General features: G+C 43.9%; 1 protein-coding gene across 1 annotated transcript in view; it reads right to left on the bottom strand.

The window, feature by feature from the left end:
* Positions 1 to 15,081, bottom strand: part of CPNE4 (copine 4) — a 197,303-nt gene that overhangs the window by 65,266 nt on the left and 116,956 nt on the right. The window contains exon 6 of the mRNA XM_054991399.1: positions 9,057 to 9,146. Coding sequence (XP_054847374.1) covers positions 9,057 to 9,146 — 90 coding nt within the window. The remainder of the gene's footprint in view (positions 1 to 9,056; positions 9,147 to 15,081) is intronic.

The raw sequence follows: 15,081 nt of genomic DNA, 5'->3' as shown, positions 1-15,081 counted from the left end.
CCAGTCCTGTTTGCCCTGGATATTATTTTCTCTCAAACTTAGCAGCAAATGCAAGTATGTGTTTACATGTGTAAATCATAGATGGTCTGCTCAGAGTCAGCTTGGAGTTGGAGTGAAATTTCTGCTTAGCTCCAAAGGGGCTTTTTATATTATGAAAAATGAAACACTGCTCAAAAAACTATATATGTTGCCTAGAAGCCAGATAAATGGCAATTAGTATTATCTGTGCAGTACCGTTATAAAACAACGTTCTTTATAAACGAACACAGATTTAAAAAGCTAGTTCCCTACTCCTAAAGAACTTAGTGGTGAGGAGTGAGAGAGAGGGCGGAAAGGAGGGAGGGAGGGACAAGGACTCTCAAGGGGTGAATGCAAGCAAATACATCCTCTACTTAGGCTTCCCTCCTTTCAAATGGAGATGAAGATGGAGGGTAATACATTATTACTAACACTGGTAACCATACAGTACAATACTCCAGAGTAGTACTTATACATAGTAATGAACGATTGCTGCCATATTAATGACAGTATACCAGTCTCCGGAATAATGAGAAATGCTAACCATTGTTCAGTAGTACTATAATATTAATGCTGATTTCCGGCCTAAATTTTAAAATTACTCCTAAAATTATAGATCCAGAAAAGTTAGCCATGTGAGTCTGTAATAGCAAAATAGTAAAGAGTCCAGTAGCACCTTTAAAACTAACCAACTTTACTGTAGCATAAACTTTTGAGAACCACATCTCTCATGCATCTGACGAAGAGAGCTGTGGTTCGCAAAAGCTTATGCTACAATAAAGTTGGTTGTCTTAAAGGAGCTACTGGACTCTTTACTATTTTCCTAAAATTATACTTTGAGTTGGACTTCTGTATAATATCCTGTCCTTGTTTAAGACCTCCCCTGAACACACACCATTAGCAAGACTTTTTCTTGAACAACCACCCTACAGTTAACATACTTATTCTTCAATATGCTTATTCCTCTACTGCTATATGATTCTCCCCTATTCTGTCCACAGTGCTATTCCAACCACTTATCTCTTTTGTCTTGCCATTCTAAGCTGTTTTCACATGAACAAAGGCAAACACACATTAGGTACTTCTGTAGAATCTTTTCCGAACAGAAGCATCTTTCTCTTCAGTTAAAAACACTTTGCATTTTCCCCCAAGAAAGATCGGATACAGTGAAGTAACATGAAAATATCCCAGACTTCTCTTCTCTTCTGCATCCAATGAGGGAGCAGTTACTATTCTTCCAATGGACAGAGGAAATTTAGTAGAAGATGCGGGTTCTCACACATAAAATATCCAAGATAGAACAGAGAAGGGAAAGAAGATGGGGGGGGGGAATCACAGAGAAAAACATAAATTTAATACTGGCTGGGGAAAAAATGGACATTTGATAACCCTACCTCTGGGTTGTGGCTGGAGATCTCCCGGAATTACAACTGATCTCCAGACAAAAGAGATCAGTTTCCCCAGAGAAACTGGCAGCTTTGGAGGGTGGTCTCTATGGCATTATACCCTGCTGAGGTCCCTCCCCTCCTAAACCTTGCCCTCTCCATGCTCCACCCTCAAAATCTCCAGGAATTTCAAAAGTGGGGGCTAGCAATCCCATGAACAGAGGGATCAGGGTGCAGAAGCCATCTTACACCCTCCTCACCCCCTCACCCCAAGGGGAGGTGGTGAGGGGTGAGAGGAAGCTGCCACTGATGTTCCTCACCCTCTGGTGAGGCAAGACAAGGAGGAGGAAGAGAGCCTTTGCCCCACCCAGTGGAAAGAGGAAGGGAAAGAGCAGGCTACCTATGGCCAGGGAGTTGTGCCTCCCAGGGCTACCACTTGCAACCAGTGGGGGTGGGGGAGGAGATAGGTTGGTGCTCTAAGCAATTGGCTAGTGGACGGGTCATCCCTGAACCTTGCCACTCCATTCTGCAACTGCTTATACCCGTGCTATTTTTTGATTTGGTATTATTTATTTAGAACATTTATATGCTGCCTCTTCAGAAACCTGCTTGAGATAATTCACAACCTAAAACAAGATAAAATCATGAAAACATAAAACCATAAAACCAACCCAATAAAACCCCAGAGCATTAAATACGCAGCAGTCTTTTAAAATGATGTTTGTAACAATCCGTCTGCTAGAAGCAGACTGTAAAAACAATGAAAAAGGTCAAAGCCCTAGTTAAATCCCTGATTCTCATGATTAAATGTCTTTTGTCTTTGGCTTCAACAGCATGTGATGGTTCTTTGCCTCTTTTGCCTCTCTCACAAAAGACAAACAGAGCAGTTGGTCTTACGCAGCTTCCTCCTAATGCACTCACAGGAAAACTGGCTCCTGTGCTGGGGAACAAGCAGGTTTCTATCTTCATCTGCTATCTTAGGGTTTATTCAGGTGACTGTAATGACTACAAAAGAACACATGAATAACCTGCAGATACTTTATTCTGGCGTGTGGTGACCTGGTACCCATCATTGTGCATCAGTAAACCAGCATCCCCAGTATTGCTGAAAATCAAATTCTGTATACAGTAATGCGTGCTCATGAATAGACACGGGCACGAATGGGGAAAAAAACCCTGAACACCCTGTTCGTCATTCGTTGCCATCCACAAACAATGAACATGGACGAACATGAACTGTTCCCGAACTTGTTCGTTGTTCATGGGGGCCAGAACCCCCCCACCCCCCCACTTAGCCCGCCTCCCCTCAAACCCATTTACCTGGCCCTTTAAAGATCCCTTTAAACTATCAGCTGGCAGGCAACGGGGAGGATTCCCCCCTGCTGCCTGCCAGCTGATAGTTTAAAGGGCCCTGTCCTGGCAAAAACAGCAGTGTCTGCTGGCAGCTAGTTTGAGGGGTTACCAACTGACCTTCCCAATGTCCAATACCCACCAAATTTGCAGGGGGCATAGTCCTCACTGTCCTCTGAAGACACCCCAAGTTTCAGAAAGATTGCACCCGGGAAAGGCGTGATCCACAGGTCTCCCTGTTGGCTGTCATTTTCTCTTCACAGTGGCAAAAACAAGACTCTCTGCTGGAAATACTTTGAAGGGTTAAAGCCAGAAGGAAAGCCAGAAGGAGTTCAGAGTTCAGTCCCTGCCTCCGGTTGCCAAGGGGATTGACGAATGGCTGCCGAAGGCAACGAACAAGGCTTGCAATGACCACCTGTTCATTTAGGATGGGGCATCATTAACAGCTTGTTCGCAAACAGCGGATTGGGCTGTTCATGGGTTTTTTCTGTTTGTAATGCTGTCCGTGCCCATGTCTACTCATGATGAATCCCTGCATACTCACAACAGGCAACCACATGCAAACCTATTCTCAGGCCAGATGTTGCCAGATGGAAAAGATCAGGCCTATGTATTAGGAATGTAGTGAATAATATCCACACGTGCCCTCCCCAACCAATGTTGCAAACCTGTATTTTATACTGAGAAAAATATCTGTTCCAGATATCACATGAAAAAGCCATCCTGTGTTCAATTGTTCATTTGTAGATTTAAAAGTCATTTGAAGCTGATTGAATGAACATTACAATAAAGTAGAAGATGTTCCCAGTGATTATTTAACATGCATATCACCCAGTTTCTTCTTTTCACTACTCAACTTGGCTGCAGAAGTAGATTAAAAGAAAAAAATTCATACAAAATGGCAAATTGAGGGTGCTTAACAGCAGCAATTTTTAAACAGACTGGAGACCTTTGATGTATCTTCACAGTTCTTTATTCCTTTGGAATTAAATTCAAACAGTAGAAAATATTAACTACTAGAATCTGAGGCAACAGAGGTTGGGTTGTCTGGGATCTAGAGCCAGTTTGGTGTAGTGGTTAAGAGCATGGGACTCTAAGCTGGAGAACCAGGTTTGATTCCGCACTCCTCCACTTGAAGCCAGCTGGGTGACCTTCGGTCAGTCACAGCATCTAGCTCTCTCAGCCCCACCCACTTCACGGGGTGTTTTGATGTGGGGATAATGATAGCATACTTTGTAAACCGCTCTGAGTGGGTGTTAAGTCATCCCGAAGGGCGGTATATAAATCAAATGTTTTGTTGTTTTTGTTGTTGTTGTTATTATTATCTCTCTGTGAAAATATGCCCAAATCATTATGCTGATATGTTTGCTTATCAGAATAAATGCTGTTTTGCAACTGATAATATGACAGAGTACAGTCTACAGCTGAGGCTGAAAGATTGTACATACCTATAGATGGAATGATTTTTGTGACACAAAAAGTGATAGACAAGCTATTGAATTTGAGGAAAAGAAGCATTTAACATTTGTAAATTACCATTTCGGCACTGAACCTGAAGGGTGGAGGAGGAAATCTTTTTCAAGAGAGAAAATATAGGACCAGGGTTTCAATCTCCAAGGTTTAAATTTTCATCCTTAATTATAGTAGCAGGAAGTAGGTTAGCCTCTTTAAATATTTAACTGCTAGTTCTTGAATATCCCACCAGGTACCTAGGTTGTCTAAATAGGCCCTAATTATGTTCGTAATAATTGCAGGTGTGAAAGCAAAGCCTTGGTTAAAGCTGGCTTCCTGTGCCAACATTTTGCCACTTAATGTGCAGTTTTCTCAGTAATACAATGAAAACAGCCATATGCATTTAAGTAATACAGGTAATGAACACACCTTGATAGATATATAAATTGACCTCACAAGATTCAATGAGCCTGAAGGACATTGTTTCTGAACAATAAAAGGTAGCCAATAGAAAATATAATTGAAGGATTGCTGTGGAGAGGAAATGGGGAAAGGAGAGGGGGGAACGGAGTCCTGATCGTCCTCCTCTTCACCTCCTTTTCTGCCACACCACATCTTGCCCCTCATCCACTTTCCACATCCCTTTCCTCTATTTCATTGCTGTCCCCGTTTCTTACTCCACATATAATCTCTCATTATCCCTATTTTCATGCATCCCTTCCTCTTAGCTGCTTTTTAAAAATATGTGAGCTAGAAAAAAGGAAGTCCCTGGACTTTTAGTGACAACAAGTGAGTCTTTAGGATGGTATAATTAAAGATACAAGGCGGGGGGGGGGGACTGCCCTTATGATCCCCTGCACCACTTGGGGAGCAGAGAGATGTTGGAGCACAAGACGGATTATAGCTATTTTGAGAATTTGTTACAGACCTCAACCCTAGCAAAAGTCAGAACACAGGGGGACTTAGAGCCAAACTACAAGTGACGCCTTACACAGGTTGAACACTTCTCAGCTTCCCTCAAGTTTTGATGGGAAATGTAGGCACCCTGGTTTTACAGCTTGGCTCTCCATTACAGCTGCAAGACCAGGATGCCTACATTTCCCATCAAAACTTGAGGGAAGCCGACTAGTGTCCAACCTGTGTAAGACGTCACTTGTAGTTTGGCTCTTAGAGTGGAGGAAGTTTCAAAGCAAAACAAGCAACTTCATTCTATTCATCAGTTTTTTAGCTCACCCAATTTCTATTCAAGTCTTTACTCCTCACAATCTGGAGCCTCATTCTAAGCACAAACCTAGAATCGCTTATAAGGGGAAAAGGGGAAGGGTGAGCGAAGCAAGAAAGATTTTGCCTTAACTATTTTCTTTCACTCCCTATCTACATGTAGTTTCTGATAAATGAGGTACTGAACCAAACAGCCAACCCCAACACACTCTAAACTGCAAAAGTTGCTTTCAAAATCATTATAAGCGGAACGGAGAGAAAACAGAGTAAGAAATTTTCAGTCTTTTTTTTAAAAAAGAAATACAGAGAGAGCTTGGTATGGATTTTGAAGGTAATTTGGGGACAGGTATTATTTTTATCATTTCTGTTTACATATTAAATCACTGAAAATAGCAAGAAACACTATGGTACCAGCACATCATGAAGGAGGAGGAGGAGGAGGAAGGGCTTAACTAGCATCCTACTTTGGGCTTTGATTAATTAAAAGAAGTACCAGAATAGCCTCCCAACCAGCAGTCTTCATAGATTCCAAACTCCATTAATTTCAAAGTAACTAGTGCCTTCTGCTCTTTGATTCCAGTATTTAATGACTAGTGACAGATGTGTGCTATTGATGAACATTCTTTTCCACTAAAAGACACAAATGCAGAACAGAAACCGGTCTGCAAAGGGCATGTATTTATTTACATACTCCTCCTCCAGCATGTCTTGAGAAACAGCATACACATTTCCTAAACAAATAAATAAAACCCAGTCTGTCCAAATATTAGGCATTCCTAGTACCTAAAAACACAGTTTGGTTTTTATCCTTATTAAGGTCTATAGGGTTTATTAGGATTAAGGTTTTAGATTTTGGTTGTTGTGGATTTTCCAGGCTTTTAGATTTTGTTCAGGTTTTTTTTTAATCTTTGAAAGTTTGTTTTTAAATATTTTTATTAATATTCACAAACATACTAAATTACTCCCCAAGATTATTTTTTTCTCTTCTAATGTTTGGAGGCTTTCTTCTGAAGTATAGAGCTGGTCTATCTGTAGAATGGTTACTGAGCACTATGGAATGATAGAAAATTATTAAGTACGGCAGGGGAGGGGGGACATTGTCTTTTGAAGGTGATAGATTCTTGACAAAAAGGTATTTTGATTTCCTGCTCAGACTATTCAACACAGAGGTGAGTAAACTATACCTTAAGAATACACTTGGCCCATGGGAGTTTTTCATGTAGCGCTTGAGTTGGATTGCATTATAACAATTTTGTTGAGAACCACAGATAAGGGAATTTTGGTTACACTAAGTTTAAGAACTGACTTGGGACGAGAGTCATCAATTTTTACATGGGCTTCTGTATGTACATCTATAGCTAATACCGGATTCATGAGATAAGAATGATCAATAATAACTTCTTAAAATACTCCAACAGCAGCCTGATTTTACACTGCCGCTCTAACTTTTTATTTGTTCCTTTTTCAACTATCCAAAGAGTGTCAGGTTAAGAAATAACAGTCGAAACCCCACTATCTTTTCTAAGGCACAAGAAATCCACTATTATTCATATTTGTTTATGTGCCATGTTTTGTAGCCTCTTCAGTGTGTCAAGAGGAAGTTATGTTTCTGCAGCACAGTGGGGCTCTGGCAGTGATCTGAAGAAAAGCTTCTGTCAGGCAGAAAGTACATGTTAGCCTATAAATGCCATCCAAGCGAAGAGAGCAAGATTGTTGTCTCAGACTACCCTAATCCTGCCACAGGTGGTAGTTATTCATTGGCATCCTTCACCTTCAAAATGCCATCGCTCACAGTCAACAGTCCTTGGAGATACAAAGAGTTGTTTTGCAGAAACTGTCTTCCTTTTGATAGCTCCTCTCTTGAGCAATCCCAGTTATTAGAACTAATAGTCCCCACTTAGAGTTCTTTCATCTTCAAAGAGTTTATCAACTTAATTAACCCAAATAATATAGCAGTTAAAACAACAGTTTTCATGATATTAAAAAAACAACAACATAAGCCAGTTCCCCTCAGGAACGGGCAGAAATTTCAATAAAAACCATCACTAGAGGTAGCAGAAATTCTGTGTGTCGTGTCTAGAGTTTTCTTCCCTTGAAAATATGTTGCCATCTCCATAAATATAATCTAGTCAGAAATAAGGGGGCATATAAAAGGGGGAGGCAGTTTGATTGTTAGTATGTCCACCATTACTAATAGTTCATTTTGAAAGGCAGAAGCCCACCAATTTGGGATTGATTTACAAGCCTGCTATTATTTGTAGTCACCTTCCCACAAATAATCCCTATGTCAAAGATATTTCATAATGTTCTGTCTCTGGAGCAGGCAGAAGCAGTGAATTTTCCTGCATGTTCAAAATCCCATTGCAACATGAGAGAAGCTTTCTTTTTTCATACAAGAGATAAGGCTGAGCTCTGAATCAGGCAGAAGCAACACAAAATCAGTGCTATTAAAAAGGCTCTTCCGCCCTTCTCCAGAGTTGAGGAAAGGGTATGGTGGGGTTCCTCATACTGTACTATGCAAAGGCCCAGTTCAGAGGACCAGGACAGATCTGTAGAGTTGTGGAAAAAAGTCAGAACTAGATATAGCAATCCACAGTGTAGACCCCAGTGTGAAAGTCAATAGCATGGTGGAGTGAGATCGGGAAAACTACCACATAATGACATTCTGTCATCCATTTTTGTAACTACATTATGTGGATGGGGTGAAACTCAATATAAGGAAGCCATTTTTGATGGCAACCTCATACCCATCACATCTAATTTCAGTCTAATTCAAGAAGCAAATGAGCTACTGAAGAAGCCACCTCAACCTGCCTTTGGATATTATGGAATATTGGAAAACAGGAAGTATCACCAAGCAGCCTATGTCCAGCTACCAAGGAGGTTCTCAGAAATTCTCATGTGGTAAACTGAAAGCACCCAGCAGGTTGTTATATCTTTTTAATTCATTTGTAATTGGACCTTACACAAGGTGTCTCTGGCTTACAGTTATTAATATATGAAGTGCAAAGGAATGCTTTCTTCAAAGTCGTCATAGCATGGCTTTCTTAAGTGCTGTGGAAATGGTGCCCTCCATGAATTAGGAACCAACTACTTCTACCATCCAGTTGGTCAGTCTCTCTTGGCTGTTGGTACCAGCCAGAAGGGCAAGGTTCATGCATGTTAGCCTCACCTTTCCAAGAGGTGCCCTCTAATTCCTCTTAAGCTTCATGGTAGTTTCAGTCTTCTGGCATGAGGAGATGGGAGAGAGAACCACACAGCCACAACCAGATTATATAATATTGTCCCTACCAATTTCCTGGTTTTAGATACCAGTTTTCCTGCAGCATATTTGCAAGTCTTATTGAAACATCCAGGCACCTTATTTTTAGTTCAATTTTGCTGGCTTAAGTGGTGTTACACTGAGAGACCTTTACAATATTAAGCATGATCATTAGGGAAATACACTGCTGAGTGAATTTTAATTTGAATCGGCAATGAATAAATAAATCTGCAAGATGGTGACTTCATGTCAAAAGAAAGGTGGCTTGGATTTTTTTTTAGTAGATGCAGTCTTCAATTCCATAATTTCAAAAGAAGCATGCTATAAATGCAGAACTTCTTATTCCATTGGTTATAAAGATCACTGACCTTTAGTCTGCGGTCCTGGTCTCCACTGCAGAGAGAATTTACAGACACCTTAAATGACTTCCAGGCTGGGTTTAAATTATTCATCACCACCTAGGAATGAAACAACAGAAACTAATACAAAAATATGGACATTTCGATGTTTCAAAAATAAAATACTAAATCAGAGACATAGCTTACAGATAATCATGCTTTCCCCGCCTCCCCAAGAGGTAAGATAGTATTATTAGGAATAATGAAAGATACTAGGTATGCATATTGGTTCATAGAAAAAAAATCCAGAAAAATAGCTATGTATTGCCCTTGTATTAAGACCAACCAAAATATCAAATAACGGCAAGCGTTTAAGTTCACTAGAACTTAAACAAATAGAAATAGAAAATCAAATAGAATGTTCGATACAAAACAAAAAGTAGAAAAAGAAAAGATGTTTCAGGACATGGTAGGGGAGCCCTTAGTGTGCAGTTTGAATTATAAGATTTCTTGAAGTCTAAACTGAATTATGTGAAGCTGGTGCAAAATAGGTTTCAGGATACACCAAAAACTATTATGGTAAAGGGGGAGGAGTAGTAATAATTAACAGCACAATCCTGAGAGAGGGAGGGGGCAAAAGCACCCTGGAAGCCAACTAGGAGTCACACTGGCGTATCCTGGACTTACACCAGGGTAACCCGCCCCCCATGACTGCACAGCAGCCTGTGCTGCTCATGTTGGGCCCTCCACCAGCACCCAACCACAGCACCTGGCCATGGACGTAGTCGCGGTGTAATTCCCTGCACCAATGTGCTGCGGTGTGTGCCAGGGGGGGTCACGCATGAGTTAGTCAGCTCCCTAAGCCATTTTGGTCTTGGGAATACCCCCAGCAGTGGTGGAAAGTTATGCCATAAAAAATGACGGTGCCCTCATGATGGCTGAACCCCCCTTCCAGGCACCCAATCAGCTCCCTGGGCATCCTACATAAACTCCAGCCAGGGCACCCGTGACCCCCTGGCACAGCCTGAGTCTCTGCTCAAGAGCCCCCTGCCGTAGGGACTTAGAGCATGAGGTGGCAGAAGGTGCTTGCAGTGGTGAGGCAAGAGTACACGGGGGGACTTTGTGAAATCTGGGGCATGCCTCACACTCACATATGGGAAGACATCCATGTCGAGAATGTCTGACTTACAACTACCACCCAAGTCCCCTTATGGGTTACCTGTCTCCTAAGTCCTGGCTTGGGGAGGGGCGACCGTGCACCGACAGGTAAGAAAGTGCTAGGGAGGCTGCTGTCCTGGTTTGCTCATTCACACCGTCTTCCCCTCTCCCTTCATCCACACCAGTCTCTGCAGTTGATGCTCACCGGGGAGGGGGGGGCACAGCCACTGCTCATGAGCTAGTGAGGTCCATGCCATAGAGGCCATTAGCCATGGAGGCCTACTTGGTGTGGCTGTTTTGGGAGGAGGCCCCCAAGCAGCCCATGGCAGGGCTCTGCTCGAACCTCCTTGGCCGCCCCCCTCTGATAGGAGAGAGGGCAGGCTGGGGTGACTGGGTACTCGCTCCAGCAACTACCCTGTGATGGCAGGTGCATGACCCTTGTCGTCTCCCTCACAGGATCAGAGCTCCAAGCAGCCATGGGAGCAGAACAGCCAAATGCACAAAGAGCTCTGTCTTGCCAAAGGGGCATCCCCCATTTCGTGGCCAGCAGTAGAGGTGGGCAAAAATCACAATATGAAGCAAAAAAAGCATGAACAAGGCTGATTCGTGGTTTGTGAAAACATGGTTCGTGGGACTGGGGTTTCCATGAACGCCATGATTTTTTTGACCCGGTTCGTGCGACTCATCAGCGGTTTGTAAAGCCAGACAGGCTGGTGCCACTGATCATGTGTGAAACTGACAGCTCCGTTCTTCTGCTGCTTGGGTGGCAGGAGAACAGGGCTGTCAATTTCACAGACTCTGTGTTGGGTTCAGCCGATAGGCTGAAGCCGGTGTGGGGTAAGTGAAGCTGACAGACCCGTTCTCCTGCTGCCTGGGCAGAAGAGAACAAGGCTGTCAGTTTCACACAACCCGTGCTGGGTTCAGCAGATGGGCTGAAGCCGGTGCGGGCTGAGTGAAGCTGACAGCCCCGTTCTCCTGCCACTCTGGCGGCAGGAGAAAGGGGCTGTCAGCTTCTCTCATCCCGTGCTGGGTTCAGCCGATGGGCTGAGGCCAGCACAGGGCGAGTGAAACTGACAGCTCTCGTTCTCCTCCTGCTCAGGTAGCAGGAGAATAGGGCTGTCAGTTTCACTCACCCCATGCTGGGTTCAGCCAAGCAGATGAAGCCTGCGTAGGGTGTTTTGAAACTGACAGACTTCACCTGCCGCTTCAGGGTGACAGGAGAAGGAGGCTGTCAGTTTCAAACACCCCGCACCAGCTTCAGAAGCCAGCACCGGGTGTTTGAATTCCATGAACTACAAACCACGAACCGATTTGTGAAGTGGTAAAAGTTCGTGGAAGTTCGTGGTTCCTGGTTCGTGGAATAGTAATGAACCACGAATCAGGTGGTTCAGTTTCTTCGGTTCGTGCCCATGTCTACCCAGCAGCATTAGTGACAATGGAGCCGCCGCCGCTGCCCTCAGTCATGGAACCCTCCCAGGACGTGGCAGACCTTCCCATGGCTTGTGTGGGGCCCAGCCACTTGCAACACATGTGTCTGCTTCACTATCAGGCAGGTTGCAACCCATCAGGGAGGCCAAAGAGACAGGGATGGAGTTTGGGAGTTTTGTTCTGGGTATGAGATGACGGCCCCCAGAGCATTTTAGTGTAGAGCCAGTTTGGTTTAGTGGTTAAGAGTGTGGGACTAATCTGGAGAGCTGGGTGAGCTTGGGCTAGTCACGGTTCTCTGGTGCTCTCTCAGCCCCACGCACCTCACAGGGTGTTTTGTTGTGGAGATAATAATGACATACTTTGTAAACCACTCTGAGAGGGCATTAAGTTGTCCTGAAGGGCGGTATATAAATCGAATGTTGTTGTTATTTTCTTCTCTGGTCCTGGAGGCCATTATTCCACACTGGGGACTGTCATCCTGACACTTCAAGGTCCAACCTGCATCCCCCTCACATCTTTTTGATGCGGTGATGTATTTCGATGAAGCTACTGCAAGTCAATGGGCATTCGTGGCTCCCATCATATCCAATGGGCCTTCCAGCCACTCCAGTGGTTTCCAATGGGCATTCTTGTCATTCATTTTAGAACTCGCCACCTTCTTGCCTCTAAGGAGTTGAGATTCTGGGTGCCAAGGGCTGCAGGTGCCTTTCTGGCCTTACTTTTCAAGGAGGGGTTGCTTGTTTGTCAGAAAAGTGGCAGCTGAGGGGAGGGGAGAGTTTGCAAGTGAGCAGTGCTTCAGCTGCCAGCCTGGCCCTTGTCAGAAATGGGGGTTGGGTGAGCTGGTGGATGGGCATCCTGTCTGCACCTTCAGTGTAACCCCCCCACCCATGGGACAGGGCTCCTCTCCAGGTAGGCACCTCTGTTGGGGGGTGGGAAGCCCAATTGTTGGGATCTCTCTGGAGGGCAGGGGAGTAGCATTGGCTGCTGGCAATGGCAAATGCACCCTGGCCAACAGACTGGCTATGCCTTTCCCTGCCACTCACAGCACTGTCAACTACAGCTGCCTGCAATTAGTGGATTCTGCTGGTGTTGCCAGGACAACTAGGGAGCAGTCTCTCCTGGCTGTGCCTTGCTGGGCTTGGCCGCTTGTGCAGCTCTGCCACCAAATTCCTCAGGGAGTTGACGAGTGGCGCCACAGTTATGCAAGTGCATAGCTGCTGGCAGCCTGGGGGTCTCAGGATTACACAGCCCATGCAGTATATTTTGTAGGGGGTTTTTGGGGGGTGGTTACATGTGCCTGTACATGGATAAGAAGTGAGTCATCAGCAACATGATTTGCCTTTTATATCTTAGGATAATGGGCACAGAAGGCACATTTGTTTTATCAGCACATTTAGTAGTAATGGGAATGAAGCCCATTGCTTTCCTTATTAGGTGGGTACAGATCAAAGCATATGTTCACTGAATGACTGAAACCACACTGCAGGGGCAGATACCATGGGAACAGGATTAATGGATTGTCCCTGTTTCACTATTTTATCATTCTGTGCTCTGCTCCACTTTCCCTTAATTCCATTTTAATTAGGAGAAATTCTAGAAATGAGGTACTCACAGTAGAGATGGGCACGAAATGGGAAAAAATGAACCCTGAGTTTTGTGGTTCATCATGTTCCACGAACCATGAACCATGAACTTTCACGAAATTGTCCCGTTTCGCAAAACAATTCATTAGGTTCATGATGCATCAGATCCCGGGGCCCTACAACAGCTTCCTTCATACTCAGAGATGCTAAACTCACAGGGAGACTTCAGCAGACTCTCTTCCAGCCACCCTCCAAGTAGCTCTGTTCAGGCTTTATTTGCTGACTTTTCCCTCCTGTCCTCCTGCTTTCTGCTGCTGCTGGAAGAAGTCAAGTGGAGTGGATCTGTTTGGGTTTTCCTCTCTTCAGGTTCTCTTTGCTGACTTTTCCGTTCCGTCCTCTGCTCTGACATGCCCTCCCCCCCACCTCCAAGGTCTCAAAGGAAAAGCTGAGGAGAGCATATCTGCTCAGGATCCGCTCTGGGGAGCTTGGGGGCAGGGGGGTGGGAAGACATGTCACAGCAGCAGGAGGACGGGAGGTAGAGAGTCAGGTTAGGGATCCTGAAGCTGGCAAGCAGTGGCAGAAGGAGCTGAGGCTGCCACCACCTCTGCTACTCCACCATCCTGTTATTAAAAATGGAGAAGGAAAACAGAGAGGGGAAGGAATCTTCGACTACACTTTCCAGGTAAACATGCGCAGGCCTGCTACATGTAATTCATCATTTGTAGCTTTGCTCAGCTCTCAGGTTGGCAGGGAGAGCTGCCTATCAAGGTTAAGTGGGCTAAGATTGGGGTTTCCATGGCAACAAAGGGTCTGCAGACATTCCAGGCCTATGTTGCCTACGGAATCAATGGATCGGCGCCAGCCTGTCTGGCATCATGAAGCATCACGAATCGAACAAATCGACCCCAAAAGTTGTGGATTTCATGAAAAACGCAGCCCCATGAAATGTGCTTTCGTGATACATGAATTGGCCTGATTCATCACGAAATTTTATTCGTATTTTGATTTGTGCCCATGTCTAACGCACAGTTTACCACAGGATCCATCTCCTTAAATTCATTTGTATCTTTCCTCTCCTCTATATCTATGGCATTGTTTATGGAAATGTCCTTGATATTGATTGTAGTAATCTCACACTGCATAATCCACCTTGAGTCTCAGTGAGAAAGACGAACTATAAATGACACTACTACTACTACTACTACTACTACTACTACTACTACTACTACTACTACTACTACTACTACTACTGATGTGGGTTAATAAAACGTAATCAAGACCAGGAAGTTTGTAACTCTAAAACCTGGAGAGCAATCTTAGGAGATTTTTGGAAATATTCCTTCATGAGAAGTTACTCTGTTCTGTTAGACTTCAGAGAATGCAGTGTTGTGAACTTCCCACATTGTCTACCTCTGCCCCAAGATTTCAGTTATCTAAACATTGCTGATGCTTTCAAGGAACGAAAACCAAGCTGCTTTGGTAATATAAAAGCCGAAACTGTAAACCTTTTCAGAAGTTCATTGGCAGATACACTGAATGTACATAGAGGATCATGCTCCCTGAATCTCTGCAGCCTGTTTATCTCTTGCCTTGAAAACCCTATGTCAGCTGCAACTTGACACTACTTAACACACAATGAAGGTATTACTCTGATGTTTTTCTTGTTTTTGGATTTTGGATGGGCCAGTATGACTGTACAACTTTCCCCCTGATTTGCAAGGCTGCCCTCTCTTCCATTATATGAGAAAAGAACATACTGCTGTTGGAGGTGAATCAGTTCAGCATAATAAAATATTTTAAAAGTACATGTCTTTTTACCACTCAGAAAAGTGGTAAGTCCACCCTCCATAGTATCTGAAGCCCTTTGAAATATTGCCATAGTAATA

This window comes from Eublepharis macularius, chromosome 11 (assembly GCF_028583425.1).
Source record: "Eublepharis macularius isolate TG4126 chromosome 11, MPM_Emac_v1.0, whole genome shotgun sequence".
NCBI classification, from domain to species: domain Eukaryota; kingdom Metazoa; phylum Chordata; class Lepidosauria; order Squamata; family Eublepharidae; genus Eublepharis; species Eublepharis macularius.
This window is presented reverse-complemented; position numbering and strand designations above follow the sequence as displayed.